Consider the following 17073-nt stretch of genomic DNA (forward strand, 5'->3'; position numbering starts at 1 on the left):
TACTCAGTTGGATCCAAATTTTTGTTTAAAAATAAAGAAATTAATAAATAAAAAAAACATAATTAATATATTAATATATATATATATATTTAAATATATTTATATGTAAATTTAAATTTATTTCCCTTGTTCGGTTAACTTTAATCTTTCAATTAATCAAAAAATAAAAAAAAAAAACCACTCCACCAATCTTGCAGAATATTCATGTAATTCTACTAACTTTTGGATCTTCTGCTGCCACTTTTTTTTTTTTTTTTTTCTATAATAAAATAATAATAAAATAAATATAAAATGAAAATCTAACCTGACAAAAATTTCTTTATTGTCTTTTTTTTTTTTTTATAATCTCCCTCTTCATAATCTTCATCTTCTCAATTATATCATGGTTTTTTTTTTTTTTTTTTTTTCAACAATCGTGACCGCCTACAAATAATAAAAAAAAAAACACACACATACTCACAGTTTACGTAGAAAAAACCTTAAATAAATAAATATCAAAAAAAAAAAAAAATCATATTTTCAAAAAATGCAAAAAGAGATTCAAGGCTTTTTGATAAAAATCCTTTTTTTTTTTTTTTTTTTTCTTCTTCTTCTTCTATCTCTTTCTCTTCTGAACTTTCCGCCCTTTGTATACATTTTTCCGTTTTTCGGTAACTTGACTTTTTTCCGCCTCACTTGTAAGTTATCAATTGGTCACTTTTTATTTTATTTTATTTTATTTTATTTTTTTTACTTTTTTTTTTTTTTTTTTTTGATCTTCATATAAAGTTTAATTAATAATGATATATTTTCTATCCTTATTTATTTTTATTTATTTTTTATGTATATAGTTGCGGGCATTTTTTTTTCATGTCAAAAGTAACCCCCTCAACTTTTTTTTCAAATACAAAAAATTATGTACTTCAAAGTAGCTGAATATTTATCAAAAAAAAAACAGGTATTTTAATTTTATTTATTAAAAATAAAATAAAAATATACTGTTTTTTTTCTGTATCTTTTTTCTATTCTTTTTTTGATTTTTTGTTGTATTTTGTTGTATCTTTTTTTTAAGTTTTTTCTCTAAATTGAAATAATATTCAAAGTCCAATTGTTTACTTATTTACTAAATATGATATTATTCCTCATCTTTTTTTTGGTTTTTTTTTGGCCCATTCCTTTTAAAAATTCATCCATTATTACCCATTCCATCACATTCTTTTCCCCTTTTAGGAAAAATAAAATACAAAATGAAAAATAAAAAAACATTTTTTAACCGTTAATGAATGTTATTATTATTATAATTATTATAATTATTCAAAAAAAAAATATATATTTAATTTACACATACAAACAAATAAACAAAAAAAAAAAAAATTAATTCTTCATCTTTTCAATTCATGCAAATAATTTAGCCCTACTAGCTCATTCCTTTCAGACTAACTATACCGGGTCTTCTTGTATGGTGACAATGATTCCCCTACCCCCAACTCTCTCTTAACGTTTCCACTTTCGCCTGCTACAACCCCCCCGCTTGACGACGATGATGATGATGACGACGACGTCGGAGACGACGACGATAACGATGACAACCGAAACCCTCCTTGTTGAAAGCCTTCTCGGGTTCCTCCTCCGCTGCCACCACTATTACCACTATTACCACCTCCATTAGCTTTACCACCATCTTTCTTTTCTTCTACCTTCGACCCATGGCCCATATTTTCATAAACAGACTCCCGAAGAGTACTCGAATTACTTCGGTACATTACTGTCCCAGATCCACTACCACCACCACCACTACCAATTACCCCCCCATTCCCAGAATGTTTCCCCTGCTTCTTCTCCTGCAGCTTTTCTTCCTGAATCATTCGCTGCAACTTCAATTCTTCCTCACTTGGCTTACTAGGATTCTCCTCCTTCCATCGTTTCCTAAACTCCTCCACCTCTGTCTTATATCGCCTCGCCTTCTCCCTATACTCTTCAGACTTTTTGTTATTGCTTTCCTTTATAAACTTGGTCTTCTCCAAATATGGCTTTTTCTCTTCTTCAGGGAGCTCCCGCCACATTTTCCCCAATGCCGCCCGCACTTCATTCCGTGCAGCCCTCACATGCGGGTCATCCATCTTCTTTTGTTTTTCCACGTCACACTGCTTCCTACACTTGTCCCAAAAATCCTTTTGGAAAATCAAAAATGGATTCGCACCAGACCGCTCAGGCTTAATTGGCCGCTCCCCAATCTCTTTGATCATATCTATCCGCATCCGGTCATTATCGGCATCCACCCGTTCTTCTCGAAGGTGACGCAGCCGAGCTTCAACTGCATTCTCTTCAGGTACTGTAGGTACTGAAGGTACTGTAGCTATTGTAGGTACTATGGCTACCGCTGTACTGGCACTTGAACTACCAAGCACTATTCCACCTGCAGAGCCTGTAGCCGCTTGAGGTGCAGACAATCCCACCGCAGAAGAATTAGAAGTTGATGTAGAAGAAATGTAGGCTGTCCGCCCAAGATACCCAACATTTTCACCGGTCACCGAAACCAAGCTATTGTTATTCGAAATGGCGTTACTGTTGTTACTGTTATTACTATTGCTGGGCGGAGACGTAGTAACCTGCCGAGAACCTCTTGCTTGATGTAATTGCTGCTGCTGCTGCTGCTTCTGCACTATTCCAACATCACTAAACTCACTTGTCTTAAACTGATGAAGTGAACTCGAAGCCCCAGCCAAGGCCGCAGACGAAGTCCCAATCCCGCTAGTTACATTTATTTGCGGCTTCACATACCCCGTCGAATCAACAACACCAGATGTCGTTGGAGTGGACACCATCGATGTTGCCGGTGTCACATGGCTCGTTAGCCCATTGGTACTGGCGCCAGAATTTTGTTGCATCCGCTTGTTTACTTGGTAGTCTTTGGTCGGACACAGTGGATGTGGAATCTTAACCTCCCCAATCATGCTAGTCAATACTTCGTTGGCTGCACGTAGCCCGGAAATGTACGCCCCATGTACCGTCGCAGGGTACGACCGAGACGTAGCCTCACCAGCAAAAAATAGAGACTCACCAATCGGTCGCGCAAGTAAGTCATAATCCGCAGGCGTTGCTTCCAATCCAACATATGAGTAGGATCCTCGTGAAAAGGGATCAACTTGCCATCGTGTTACAATAGACTCAACAAGCGTGGTGTCCCGGACCTCTGGATAAACTGACTCAATTGAAGCTGTAGCTGCCTCAACAATGGAATCGTCAGTCTCGTTGGCCATTTGAACAGCCGCCTCACCAGTAAGAACTCCAATTAAACAGGGTTTCCCAACTGCTTTGGAAACGTTCCAAAACATGTAGAACATTCCCCGGTTGTTTTTGTAGTTCTCTTGCTCCAAAACATCTATTCCACTATGGCTTTGAGAAATAGCAATAATGTGCTTATTCTCGTCCCAAAAAGGGCGCTTGTAAATCAAACAAACCTAAAAACTAGAGTTAGTAAATGAAAAAATAAAATAAATAATAAATAATAAATAAAAATAATAAAAATAAACTCACCTTGTTGACAACTCCAAATCCAAGCCGCTCAATACTATCTTGCTTCCATTGAGGTAAATCTGGAATAAATTGAATAGTGCGGTCCTTTAAAACTCCCAAAGGAGCCGTAACAACAACTTTATCAGCCTTGACACGCTCCCCATTTTCCAAAAATAACTCCACATGGCTATTATTGTATTCCAAAATTTTCACATTAGATTTAAAGCGCACTTCAAGTTTTTCTGGATACTGGTAAAGCCCACGAACAAGGTTCATGTACCCGTTCTTAATAATCGAATGTTGTCCTGTAAACTTTGTTCCTTCGTGCTTCCAGTTGTTCAAACTTAAATTGTCCAGGCATGTAGAATGGACATACTCCAAATTAGCATAATGCCAATTCAATAAACGAAGCTCCTCAGGGGTAATGTTGGAAATTTCTTGCAACTGCCTCAACAATGCATCCATGCTAATACCTAAACTCGGGTACATGTCGCCTTGAGGCTCTGGTATCAGCTGAATCGATGTGTCCTCTGAAACCTCCGGCTTCAAATTAAACCCAATGTCCCGTAGAAACTGGGCCTCAATCCGCCCAAGGCTCTCGCGATACTCATCATGATGCTTAAACTCTTGCTCCTCTCGGTGATTATTATCGTTCCCGAGCCGTCCAGAATCTTCCGCCTTGGCTAGAGTTAAAGTTGCTGGGTAATCCTCACGTGGTGGGTCCTTGGACACGCGAATCAAAACCTCATCTCCCTCTGCAGTTGCAGGTGGAGAGTATGTATTGTGAAATTGAGCCACACGCTCCAGCAAATGCTTGAAAAGCTTCTGCGCTCTTTCCTGTATTGCGGGATCAACAGCCTTTTTAGAAATCGAATCATAAATCTCAGACATTGGGTTTATCCGCGTCACTGGAAGCCCCAACTGCCGCCGACAAACCACTGCAAGCGGATTGCCATTACCAAACCCAGGGATAAACTGTGCCCCCATGTCAACAGCGTGTAAATGGTCGCTCTTAAGGTGTGCAGAGTAAATCCTACCCCCAATCCGTCGTCGGCCTTCCAAAACTATAATTCGAGGCGGATCTTGGTACTCAGAAAAATGTCTTGCTTTACGCTGGAAAAGGTTATCAAGCTGGCGAGCACAACTTAACCCAGCAATACCCGCACCAAGAATAACAACAGTCTGTCGCGGCTTGCGACACTCTTCTGGAATTGGATTGTAAAAATCCAAGCTGGGATACTCAAAGCAACCAAAATTTATACGCCCATGCCGAACAAGCCAATCGTAAGCAACCTCTGCAAGATTGAAAAACCTATCATCTTTGGCACACCCTGCTGCTTCTGAACGTGTTACATTAACTTTGGGGTTCGATAACCAAAGTCGCAAAATGCCATTTCGAATGTTGAGATATGTGGTAACATGCACGACCATGAGATACGGCCGAAGAAGATTATACTCTTCTGGATGAAGGCTAAATGGTGATAACCGAGATGAAATCGCAGCATACACACACTGCTCACCATAGTTTGCAGAACTCAAATCTGGTGGAATAGACGATTTGGCCTTATACTTTTGTCGGATAATCATCAGCTCAGCTTCATGTGGAGGAATAGGTGGAGAGAAATATGAACCGTGACCAGCATCGGAAATTGAAGGTGAAACCAAAGGCTGAGGCGACACAACATGATGCGAAGATGATGGCGCACTTATTTGGTGCGAGTTAGGATGATGGATATATTGATGGCTCTGCTGCTGTATTTGTTGCTGCTGGAGCTGCTGGCTGTGGTGAAGAGGCTGTGGTTGCTGGATTTGATTGACCGTTTGTTGAGACGGGTAATCTCCTAGTCCATTGGGTTTTGAGTTGACCACAGTGTGATTATCTGGTGAGTATGTGTTTCTGTTGGAATGCCCAAGGGTACGAGAATACCCATCGTAGGATTGATTCTGGGTAGTCGAGAGCCTGGATTTGTCTCGTTGTGGTTGTGTATGATGTTGCTGTTTTTGCTGGCCCAAAGATATATTGAAGGTAGAGCCTTGGGGAAGTGGCGAATTCAAAGAGTTTGGACTGGGATGCGTGCTACCAGAAGACATAGAAGGTAGCCCATGGGTACTTGTCCTATGTCCAGAATGTATCTTCGAGTTTGTATACTGATTCTGGTTTTGATTCTGATTCTGATTTTGATTTTGATTTTGATTTTGATTTTGATTTTGATTTTGATTTTGATTTTGATTTTGATTTTGATTTTGATTTTGATTTTGATTTTGATTTTGATTTTGATTTTGATTTTGATTTTGATTTTGATTTTGATTTTGATTTTGATTTTGATTCTGATTCTGATTCTGATTCTGATTCTGATTCTGATTTTGATTTTGATTCTGATTACGGTCCTGGCCTTGGAGCTGGGAATAAAACTGGATTTGAGTTGTTTGTGGCCGCTCAAGTGTTGATTGCAGTAGTGTAGATTGCTGGGGAGATTCTCCAGAAAGAGAGAAAAATGGAGACGATTTGTCTAAAGAAAAGATATTACCAGACCCATTACTTTCATTCATATTTTCATTCCCTTCGCAGTTGTGTTTGTTGTTGTTACTGTTGTTGTTACTCTTGCTGCTATTATTATTGTTATTGTTGCTCGTATTACTGGATTTATTGCCTTTGCCACCATTATCAACAACAGAAGTCTCATACAGGTTCCAAAGATTATTTTTATCAACATTTCTTTCAACAGACCTTCTCGAGTTTCTATCTACTATGCCGGAATCAAAATTGTTTATACTTTGGTTCTTCTGAAACGTATTATTTTGCTGGAGAAGTTGCTGGGCTGGCTGGGATGCCGACACCAGGCTATTTGAGCGCCCCATTAAGAACATCGAATCGGATATAGAAGGATTTTGGATATCTCTAGAGTCTGTACTATTGACCACATTGTTGGACTTGCTAGTGTTCTTGTCCATGTATTGGTTCTTGTTGGTATTTCTATCATTAATTGCACATTGCGGCTGAGTTTGCCGAGATTGTGGTAATGTAGACGACTCATTTGTGAAATTTAAAGAAGAGTTGGAAAAAAAATCAAACGTAGAAGGGGAGACCAATAGCCCGTCAGTTGCTTCGTTAAGTTTGCTGAAAGAGTCTGTTCGGGACTGGTCGGAAAAGGAAGTGTTAATGTCCACGTTGTTTGTAGTTTCAGTAAGCTGAACAAAGTTTTGTAAAGCAGAGACCATGCTATTGTCCATCATTGGATTTGAGTACAATGCCCTATTAGCAGTCATTTTATTGTTCTGGCCGACCTGTTGAGGAGGCGGAATTCCGTCGGACTTTTTGGATTGATCCGAATAGAACTGGTTCTGTTGGTTGGATGGGAAATCCGGAGGCATCATCATATCAGCAACCGAAAAGGGCGACAGGTTTTTGGAGGTTCTGTCATTGTTATTCATTTTGATATCGGTTGAAAAGAATTTTTTTTTTTTTTTATTTTTTCGTGATTTTTTTTTTTTTCGTGATTTTTAAAAAATTTTAAATGTAGTATTTCCAAGAGATGATGATGATAATAGTTGATATTGTTTCGTAATTGTCAAAAAGGTTCACGGTATTATCATTTCCAAGAAGAAAAAAATTGCTAACAGAAAACAAATCAAAAGTATTATTTATATATTTCCAAAAATCCCAGTAAAGTTTTTAGGTACTAAAAACAGGTTGATGAAAAAGTGGAATATATATTGTAAATCACCATTGAAACCTGTATACTCGATCAACAGTCTAAATTTTTTTTATTAGTCTTTAGCTCACAATAGTCGGTTTCTGGTACTCACATGGATAAATAAAAAAGGCCAAGATGTTTCCAATAGACACTCGAAATGCCATGAAAAGAAATGAAAGGAAATGAAAGGTAAAAACTGAATTCTAAAAGATGGTCTTAGAGATAAATGGACTAACGGTTTTTTTTTTACCGTACGGTTTCTAAGAAAGAGGGGAAAACTTAGGGTAGTAATGTAACAAACCAAGTTTATTTTGTTTTTTGTTTTTTTTTAATGACTAGAGTCTCGTATAAACAGAAACCCCAGATTTGAATAATTTTTTTATATAATGAACACAAACAGATATTCGAGTCTTTTAAAAGAATATGGGGGGTAAAAATCACTTTAAAAACTTTAGCAAAGCTATTCCACGCGGTTCTCTCTTGAGAATCTTCAATAGCTGATTTGTCCACGCGTATATATCGAATTTCAAATTTTCACCCAAAAGCAATAAAAAAAAAAGAGGTGAGGGACCCGCAAGTTAGGTAGGTATGTGCGTATATCTGAGAACGCAGTTTATCTAGCACTGGGGGTGTTTATGGAGAAGCAGAGTCACATGAGCTGTTGAAAAGCTCCTCCATCAAAAACACTAATCTTAATCTGAGTCCGGTGGTCTATTAATAAAAAAAAAAAAACCTCGCACTATATAAATATATGTATATATATATATAAACCGCTCATTCCAGTTCCGACACCATTTTTTTTATATATACCAAAACACATTTCCCTTAAAATATGAAAATCTCTACAAACATTTTACTTGTTTCCGCAGTTCTTTTGGTATCTGTTGAGGCCAGAGAACGACTTGTGGCTCCTGGCTCTTTTAATTTCGAAAGCAAAGATGCCATTCTCGACATTCATTTGAGCGATAAACTTCACGCCAAACGTGACTACCACCATTCAAAGTCCTTTTCCAAATGTGGGTTCTGGTCCGGTGTTGTTTCGTTAGCAAACAAAATCTCGTCTGTCGCAAATGATGCAGCCTCTCGTGTTTATGAAGAAGTTGAGGTTATTTGGATTGACGGCAAGGAGAAGCTTGATTCTGTCTTCTCTGCCTTAACTGAAGTTATCGATGAATCTACTTCTCCCAAATTCAAGACTGAGGTTATCGCCAATCCTTCGCACAAGGACCAGTCTGTTTTCAAGAACCAAGACCAGGAGAACTTTTATATGGGCGAGCTTCCCCAATCAGGACCAACTCTTCTTCAAACTGGCATCAACACCATTCCAGAGATTTCCTTTTTTGCAAAGTACTTGAGAAACAACAAGATTTATGATACCCGTTTTTCCAACTCAGAAAAGTTCACCACTATTTTTGCCCCCACAAACGAGGCTCTTATGACGTTGGAAAAGAAGCCATGGGAGTTTCCCCGCAAAATCTCAAAGCACCACAAGAATTCCATGTCTGAGAAGTCCGAGAAGAAGCTTGAAAGTATTATGAATAAGAACATTAAGACGTTTGTTAACCACCATCTCATTACCAGCCTGGACTCTGCTTACACTAGTACCTTTGGACCTGTCGATATCTGTGGTGGTTCTACAGTAATTATTTCTCCTTCTGCCAACAACAGCCCAGATCAACTTTACGTACACGTTGTTGATACCCGAGGAAAGACTTATTCTGCAAAGATTGTGGGCGAGTACTCTGTCCATAATGGCCACATTTACGTTATCGACGCTCCTCTTTCTCGTCCTTAATTGGCTCATTGTTTTTTAAAGCCACTGGTGGAATTAATTAACTTTTTTAAGATTTTTTGTGTTAAAAGAAGTTTCAGGCTTCTTATTTTTTTTCAGGCGTCACTATTTTTGCTTTTATAATTTTTTTTTTTTTTTTCAGAATCGTGGGTATTTCATTAAGCAATAAAATAAAATAAAGGATATTTTATTCAAAACTTTTAATTTTTTTTTTTTTTACCTTTTTAAAATAATGTGTCACTTGCGTAATTGAAGTGAAACTATTGTTTACGATAAAGAGATTAGAAGTTGGTTTTAAAAAAATATACAAATAAAAACTTCATTACTAAAAAAAAAAACTATAATCAACTTTTTTTTGAATAGCCTTTTTGCTATCCAACATTATTTAACAGATTTGACACTTATTGATCCTTAGGAACGTAAGGAGTAATGAGCATCTTGGAAAATCTAAGGATTTTGTTAGTAACAAGTAAAGATAAAGGGAAAAAATCAAATAAAAAAAGAAAACTTACTCTTTCAAGGCAGCAGCACCTCTAACTTCACTTGTAAGCTGGGGCAGCTTAACGATATGGAAGTCTTCATAAAGCTCTAATATCTGTTCCAGGTACTTTTGCTGTATTTTGTGTCTAGCGTTGCACTGTTCGCAATTAGAATCCTTCTTGGGGTACAGCAGCTGGTTAACGACAATGCAATGAGTGTCGATTTCGTAACTAGTAAGCTCCTGAATCATTCTTTCAGTCTCGTAAAGAGACAAAAACTCAGCGATACAGACGCAAACAAAACTAAGTTTGTTAGACAAGCAACCTTTTAAATGAGAAAAAAAAAACTTACGTAGTAAGATCAGGGTTCTTAAACTGCGAGTTAACCTCAGCAATGGTTTCACGGGTTTCATTCAGCTTGGCCATAAGATCATTAATGTTTGTGTTTGCACCAGCAGAGCCCATCAATGTGTTAAGCATGGGACCATACATGCCGGAAATCTCAGAAATCTTCCCCAGAGCCTTTTCAAGAACAGAGGGGAATGAAAGGAAACGGAGGGTGTGGCCGGTAGGAGCGGTATCAAAAACAATGGTAGAGAAAGAAGTAGACTTGACTTGCTTCATGACTTCGGCAAACGACATGGCCTCGTCAACACCGGGGATAGAATAAGCAATGTCTTGCATCAGACCGTTGATGGGGTTTCCTGTTGAAGCGTTGCCAGCATTTTGTTCAATCAGTTCTTGCATTGCTCCATTAGGATCGATTTCCATGCAGAAAAGATTGGGAATGCCTTCAACGGCACGGGGGTCCTTGCCAAACTTTTGGTCGAAAGCATCACTAAGATTATGGGCGGGATCCGTGGAAATCAACAAAACACTTTCGCGATGCTGGGCAAGCTGGACAGCAAGAGAACAAGAGTTGGTGGTCTTACCGACACCACCTTTGCCACCGACAAAGATCCATCGCAAAGACTTTTGATCAATAATGTTTTGGAGAGTAGGCTCGAGAGTATCAGACATGGTATATTAGAAAAAAAAAGAGATGAATTGGACGATTAGCACGTTGTTGATTCGAGTGATGGCAATGTATACTGGAAAGAGGACCAGGGACTAGATTAAAAGGGGGGGCAAGAAATGGCTGGTGGAATCACTTGGAATATTCAACATTCAAAATAAAGCCGGGTAATCTGTCAAAAATTTACACTGGACACAGGTTTTGTCAAGAACAAGCGTTCAATTCCAAGAAAGCAACACAATTTATTTTATTTTAATGTGCTAGTAGAAGGCTTACCTATTGGCTGAGTCAGCTATATATAGGTATTTTGGATACGTGTGATTTTTCAAACACAGAACCCTAAACCTGGCATTTCCCATGGAAATAGCAGTGAGCTGTACAAAAAAAAAAACACCCTTTGCTATCACCACTACAGTATTTGGATAGAGTTGTTATTGCAGCATCCCATTCCACCCCCCTTTATTCTTGTTTATATTGTTTAAATAACCGGTCTTCAGAGACTTTCAACAGACCTTATCAGTTTCGTTTTTTTTTGTTTGAAATTATCTTATAATGGTACGCTTTAATTTTTTTTTTTTTGAAGTAAACTATAAAGACATTTTCAGAATCTAACATTGACTTTTCATTGATGATCTTATGTATAGGTTGTTCTTGCTGCTTCTATATGCACCCGTGGTGGTAAAACAATCCTTTCTCGTCAATTCAGAGATCTTCCTAAAGACCGTGTTGCCGCTCTTCTTGCAACATTTCCCAAACTCATTAACACAGGCACTCAACACACCACGGTTGAAGATGACAATGTGAGATATGTTTACCAGCCCATTGAGGAGCTTTATATTGTCCTTATCACAAACCTCCAGTCAAACATTCTCCAGGACATTGACACCTTACGCTTGCTTTCATCCATCGTCACTTCTATTGTTCGGTCAGTTGATGAGCGCGACGTTTTGGCCAACTGCTTTGAGATTCTTTCTGCCTTTGATGAGGTTTTGTCTCTTGGTTACCGCGAGAACCTTACCCTGTCCCAAGTTACCACCTTCCTTGAGATGGAGAGTCATGAAGAGAAGATCCATGAGATCATTGAAAGAAACAAGGAAATTGAAGCTGCTGAGGAACGTAAGCTTCGGGCAAAGATGCTGGAAATGTCTCGAAATGAAAACAAGGGAGCTCCTCGCAATTTGACTTCCTTTGCACCATCTTCGCTTTCTTCCGCTTTTGGCAGCAACAACGCCGCCAACAACACTTCTTTCAAAAACAATTCATACAGCAGCAATGGCAACAACTCTGCCACTGATCTTACTGTCGACGACAGCTTTTCTCAGCCCAAGCCCCGCGCTGCTCCTCCTCGGGGCAAAGGTCTGCAGCTGGGCAAGAAGAAGACTGATGCTCTCCACGCGTTACGTGGTTCTATAGCTGATGAGTCTGCCAGCTTGATTTCTAACGCTGAGGAAATTAGCTCGATACGACAACAATCACAAAAGAAGCCAGCGGCGGCAAAGAGCTCAGAGCCTGCAAATGAAGGTATATACGTTCTTATTAAGGAAGAGCTGACTGCCCAGATTTCCCGCATGGGTGATATCCAAAGTGCCGAAATTAAGGGCTCCTTGCAACTACAAATTGGCAGTCCTTCTCTGACATCTATCCAGCTTCTTGTTGAAGCCGATGGTCCTCCAGGACAATACCGCACCCATCCCAATGTTGACAAGGCAGCCTTTTTGCAAAGCAAGACCATCAAGGTTAAGGACCCCAAGAGACCATTCCCTGGTAATAATCAGCAGCTCAGTGTGTTACGCTGGCAATCAGTTCTCAAGTCCGAGGTTGAGCGGGCTTCAGCTATTCCCATTGAATTCCACTGCTGGTTCACTCCCAACCAGGATGGCAACATTACTTGCATTGTTGAGTATGAGCTGAGCAGCACTACGGAGGAGTCGCTTAAGGATATCAAGATTCAAATTCCGTTAATGTCTGGGAACGCGTCGGTTGCGAGCGAAGACCAGACATGGAATCAGTATGATGACGAGATTGAGTGGATAATTCCTGAAATGGTTCCTGGCGAGGACAATGCTTCTGGAAGCTTGGAGTGGGTTGCTGAGGCCACTTCAGAGGACGATTTCTTCCCCATGATTGTTAGCTTTTCTTATAAGAATCCTGTCACCACATTTGGTAAAGTCAATCTTGTGGACGTTGCTGAGCTCGAAGACGAAAATGCTTCTGTTTTATTCAAAAAGGACATTGTTATTGAGTCTTCTAATGTCACAATTGTTTAAAAAAAAAATACATGAAAAAAATAGTAATTTAAAGGGGCAAATGGATTTGTGCTTTTTTTTTATATAAATAATAATAAAAAAAATATATATATAATAACAGGAGTGAAAAAAAAAAAAAAATTGGATTGTTTATATTAAAAAAAAAAAAAAAACAAATAATACAGTAACTAATAAATATAATTTAACATCAGAAAAGCAATTAATAAAATGGGAGAAATTGGTTGTATAAATAAATAACTAAAATAATGATCACTTCATATTGTATAATCTAACAAAGTGGAATTAATCATTTTCTCCGGATCTAAAAAAAAAAATAAATAAATAAATAAAAAGCATTTGACGATGGTGGGGGTTTTTTATCTTTTTTTTTTTCACAGATATAAGCAAAGACCTGGAGTTGCAATCTTAAAAGTGCATTCCAAGCCAGCTTCTCTGGAGTATGCAATGAGCTCTTGATAAATGAGGGAAGGAGTGCTCGAGGATTCTAAATTAGGATTGGGGTAGCCGAAAGTTTCATTTGAATGTCTGGCTGAATTATGATTTAATGGTGGTGGAACAGCTTCGAGTGGATCATCATCCTTGACATGTATAATAACAATGGTAAGACCCTTTAAAGATTTCAAATTTGGGTCTTGAACAAACTTAGAAAGTGTGACAAGTTCAGCAATTAAGTGACGAGTTGAAAAGTGACCAAATAATTCTTCGTGGGAAAACGGATATGAACATTCGATAAACACACCGGCCAGCGCATTCTGAGAAAATAAAAGCGCAGCATGCTTCCATACATAAATATTGCGCGGAGTTTGCGATACAGAGTCAGGCTCGACGTCACCCCAAATCAATATGTGTGACTTGGAAACCGTGTCTTGAATAAAGTAAGCAGTGGAGATGTATGTTGTTTTCGTGGTAGAATGGTGGAACGGCGAAGATGACGAAGAAGAAGTAGAACAAGAAGCTAAAGTTGTTGCAGTTGCATTTGTAGACATTGGCGGACAAATAGGAGCAGTTGCAGAGAGGGGAGAGCCAGGTGAACTGGAAAAAGAAGATGATGATGATGATGTTGTTGTTGTTGCTGTTGTTGTTGACGACGCAAGAGGGCCTTTGGGTGCAATGAGACTTGAGATTGGTTTGGTTGAAGCATTGGTCAAACCATTAGAAGACCTTCGTGGCACAATGCTACCAGCAGCCAATACCGATGAAACAGTAGCTGTAGCTGTATTTGATGATTGTGATGAAGATGTCGAGGGACTTGTTTGTCTTCCTGATGGTTTGTTGAAGGTCAGGAGTCCTGAGATGGATGACTTGCGGCGAGCAAAGCCCGACTGACAAATAGTTCCGTGGGAAATTGGGAACGGTAATACCGCCAGATTTTCTGCCAGTGTTGTATTTGAAAGAACTGGAATCTGAGGGGTCGTTGTTGTTGTTGGAGAGTTTACTGATGACGACTGAACCTTCCCTTCATTTTTCTTGTGCTCTTCAGGCTTGTCGTGGGATGATGGTGCTGTGGAGCGTTTTGTTATTACTACATTGGAACTGCAGTACCCACCTTCTCCGACATCCGTGACGCTGTTAGTGGTACTACTACCAATGGTGGTTGTAGTGCTGCTGCTAATACTGCTGCCACTGTTATTACTACTGCCGCCCCCTCCTCCGCGTCCGCCTCCACCACCACCACCACCACCACCACACCCTGTAGTAGTAGGAGTAGATGCAGAAGTTGCAGAACTATTAGCATGTGAATCGTGTCTGCTAATATCATGGCCACTAATTGTTCTTTTTGTAGCTAGAGAGTAAGATGGGGAAAAGGGTCCAGAAGTTTCATGACGAGAAGAATGAGCTTGTGTATAAAAAAAGGATCTTTCTGGATTGAGGCGCTTCATGGAAAATAGACCCACGGGGTCGACACCTTCTGTAGTAAGGTTCGGCCATATGATACCGTTAAAAATATGAGAAGCCAAAGCATCAATTGTAGAGGGCAAACCAGCCACGGTTTTCGGAGACTCGAAGGAGAAGTTGCCCGAGTTGATGACGAGCCCTGCAATGTGATCGAGATGTGGGTGCGTGACACATATGGTTGAAATAAGGGTGTTTATAATGTACCAAGTATTTTCAATGGGTTTAGAGAATGGCATTGTTTCAGGTGGGAAGATAGGAGTTTGGCGTTCCTCTGGGGCCAGCCCATTGCGCGCGTATATTTGTGGGGTTAGCGGGAGTCGGGACGCAAAAAGATTAGTGTAGAGGGCACGTAAGTTTGGATCGAGAAAGGGTTGGTTTATAAGAAGTTGGTTTGTGAGAATGTCTAAAATCCCAGAGGCTAAAGCGCCTGCATCAATGGCCAGTAAAGAGTTTTTGGACCAAGAGGCGCTGGTTGAATGGACGAGATAACAAGATGTTTTTGAATCAATGGGACCACCATGAGAACCCTAATTGAAGATGGAAATAAAAAAAAAAAAAAAAAAAAAAAAAAAAGAGAGAGAAGTGAAATGAAATGAAATGAGATTGTTAGTCTAATAGAACTGGAATAAAATAGCAACAAGTCCATTTATTATTATTATTATTATTATTTTTTTTTTTTTTTTTTGGAGAGGAGGGGTATTTGAAAGATGGTACCATCACGGGGTTCCTGAGAAATGGGAGAAATAAACGACTGAAGATGTGAAGATGTGAAGATGTGGAGAACTTGTATATTTTAATATATTTTTAAATAAACTTACAAGGATGATGACCTGAAAGGCGTGACGGTTGTTTAAGGTAGTAGCCATCTGATGATGATTATGATGATGATTATGAACAGAGAAATCTAAATCTAAGTATTGAAATAAACACAACTGTATAGTTATTTTTTTTTTGTTGTTGTTGTAGTAGTTTATTATTATTGAAAAGAGAAAAAAAGAAAATAGTGTTTTTGTGTATGAAGAGTTAATATTGTAGATGAGATTTTTATGAGATTTTAAAATATTTTAAGATATTATCGGTTATTAATTAAATGGATTATTAAAAATGGATATTTAAGAATTCCAAAAGTGATTAAGAAAGAAAGAAAAAGAAGATTTTTTGTTTTTTTTTTTTAAAAAAAAAAAAGCGTTTTATATTTTTAGGGTTAAAAAGAAGAAAAAAAAAAAGAAGAAAGAAAAAAAAAGTTTAAGAGAAGGAGGTTTTTTTTTTTTTTTTTTTTTTTTTTTTGGAGCGGAGGTTATTATTATTATTATTATTATTATTATTATTATTATAATTTGGTCCACCCAGATGTTTTTGGTTGGTTAGTAGTAATTGTAGTTTTAGAAAGATTTATTATATTTTGAAAGTTGGACTTTTTATTTTTATTTTTATTTTTCCCAATAATATAAAAAAATAGAAAAAAAAAATAGAAATAGAAATAGAAATAGAAATAAAAAAAGAAGAAGAAAAAGTACAATTTTTTTTTTTTTTTCTAAATCGTTTAATATTGTTATAATTTGAGTTGTTAATAAATAAATAAAATAAAAAATAATAAGAAAAGGAATTTATCTATATATTTTAGTTTAAATTTTTTTATTTTTTTTAATTTTTTTAATTTTTTTAATTTTTTGTTAGTTTGTAAAGTATTTTTTTCTTTTTTTTTTTTTTTATTTTTTTGTGAGTTTCCAGTTGTAAGCGATAAGAGACGTCTATTCCTATTTAGGTAATTACATAGAATGTTCCACGCATAGAAAATAAACTTTTTTTTTTTTTTAAAAAATAATAATAATAATAATAATAATAATAATAATAATAAAAAATAACATAAAATAAGAGGAGAGACGACTACCTTTTTTTTTTTTATTTTTTTATTTTAGTGCAGTTATTACAAACGTGCACTATTTCCTGGAACTTGGATAATAATAATCCATAAAATAAAAAAATAAAAAAATAAAAAAATAAAAAAATAAAAAAAACCAATTTCAAAAATTGCTGGTTCTTTGGAAATTTTGTATGATGATGTTGGTGATATCCTTTAACAAGCATTGATTTAGAATGTGCATTGATATGATATTTTTTGTAAATATATTTAAAAAAAAATCGATAAATAAATAAAAGCATTAATCTATCATTTTTCATTTATTCATTCATTCATTCATTCATTAAGATCAAGTCCACTTGCTTGAACTCCAATATTTCAAATATATAAGCATCAAATTCAAGTTATTCAACCTATTCAATCATGAATCATGCTGATATCCATAAAGACATGTATAAAAAGATGGAATTTCTTCTCAATATTGTTTTTTTTTAATATTTTTAAGTAATAAAATAAATTAATTAATCAATTAAATAAATAAATAAATAAATAAATAAATAAATAAATATCAAC

The 17073-nt window shown here is 37.1% G+C and overlaps 5 protein-coding genes across 5 annotated transcripts; 2 read left to right on the forward strand and 3 right to left on the reverse strand.

The window, feature by feature from the left end:
* Positions 1-1415: 1415 nt before the first annotated feature.
* On the reverse strand, positions 1416-6927 carry SAPINGB_P002613 (uncharacterized protein; the record flags this gene model as incomplete). The annotated part of the gene is made up of 2 exons (XM_031997331.1): positions 1416-3440; positions 3517-6927. The coding sequence occupies 2 exons, from the start codon at positions 6925-6927 to the stop codon at positions 1416-1418; spliced, it is 5436 nt and encodes a 1811-aa protein (XP_031853222.1).
* Positions 6928-8022: 1095 nt separating this feature from the next.
* Positions 8023-8985, forward strand: SAPINGB_P002614 (uncharacterized protein; the record flags this gene model as incomplete). The annotated part of the gene is made up of 1 exon (XM_031997332.1): positions 8023-8985. The coding sequence occupies one exon, from the start codon at positions 8023-8025 to the stop codon at positions 8983-8985; it is 963 nt and encodes a 320-aa protein (XP_031853223.1).
* A 398-nt stretch (positions 8986-9383) lies between these two features.
* On the reverse strand, positions 9384-10481 carry SAPINGB_P002615 (uncharacterized protein; the record flags this gene model as incomplete). The annotated part of the gene is made up of 3 exons (XM_031997333.1): positions 9384-9429; positions 9495-9764; positions 9814-10481. The coding sequence occupies 3 exons, from the start codon at positions 10479-10481 to the stop codon at positions 9384-9386; spliced, it is 984 nt and encodes a 327-aa protein (XP_031853224.1).
* Positions 10482-11028: 547 nt separating this feature from the next.
* SAPINGB_P002616 (uncharacterized protein) lies at positions 11029-12743 on the forward strand (the record flags this gene model as incomplete). The annotated part of the gene is made up of 2 exons (XM_031997334.1): positions 11029-11031; positions 11121-12743. The coding sequence occupies 2 exons, from the start codon at positions 11029-11031 to the stop codon at positions 12741-12743; spliced, it is 1626 nt and encodes a 541-aa protein (XP_031853225.1).
* Positions 12744-13114: 371 nt separating this feature from the next.
* On the reverse strand, positions 13115-15505 carry SAPINGB_P002617 (uncharacterized protein; the record flags this gene model as incomplete). Its single annotated transcript, XM_031997335.1, has 2 exons — positions 13115-15166; positions 15458-15505. 2 exons carry the CDS (start codon positions 15503-15505, stop codon positions 13115-13117), a joined length of 2100 nt encoding a protein of 699 aa, XP_031853226.1.
* Positions 15506-17073: the final 1568 nt, after the last annotated feature.

Source organism: Magnusiomyces paraingens (genome assembly GCF_902498895.1).
Source record: "Magnusiomyces paraingens strain CBS 517.90 genome assembly, contig: contig2, whole genome shotgun sequence".
NCBI classification, from domain to species: domain Eukaryota; kingdom Fungi; phylum Ascomycota; class Dipodascomycetes; order Dipodascales; family Dipodascaceae; genus Magnusiomyces; species Magnusiomyces paraingens.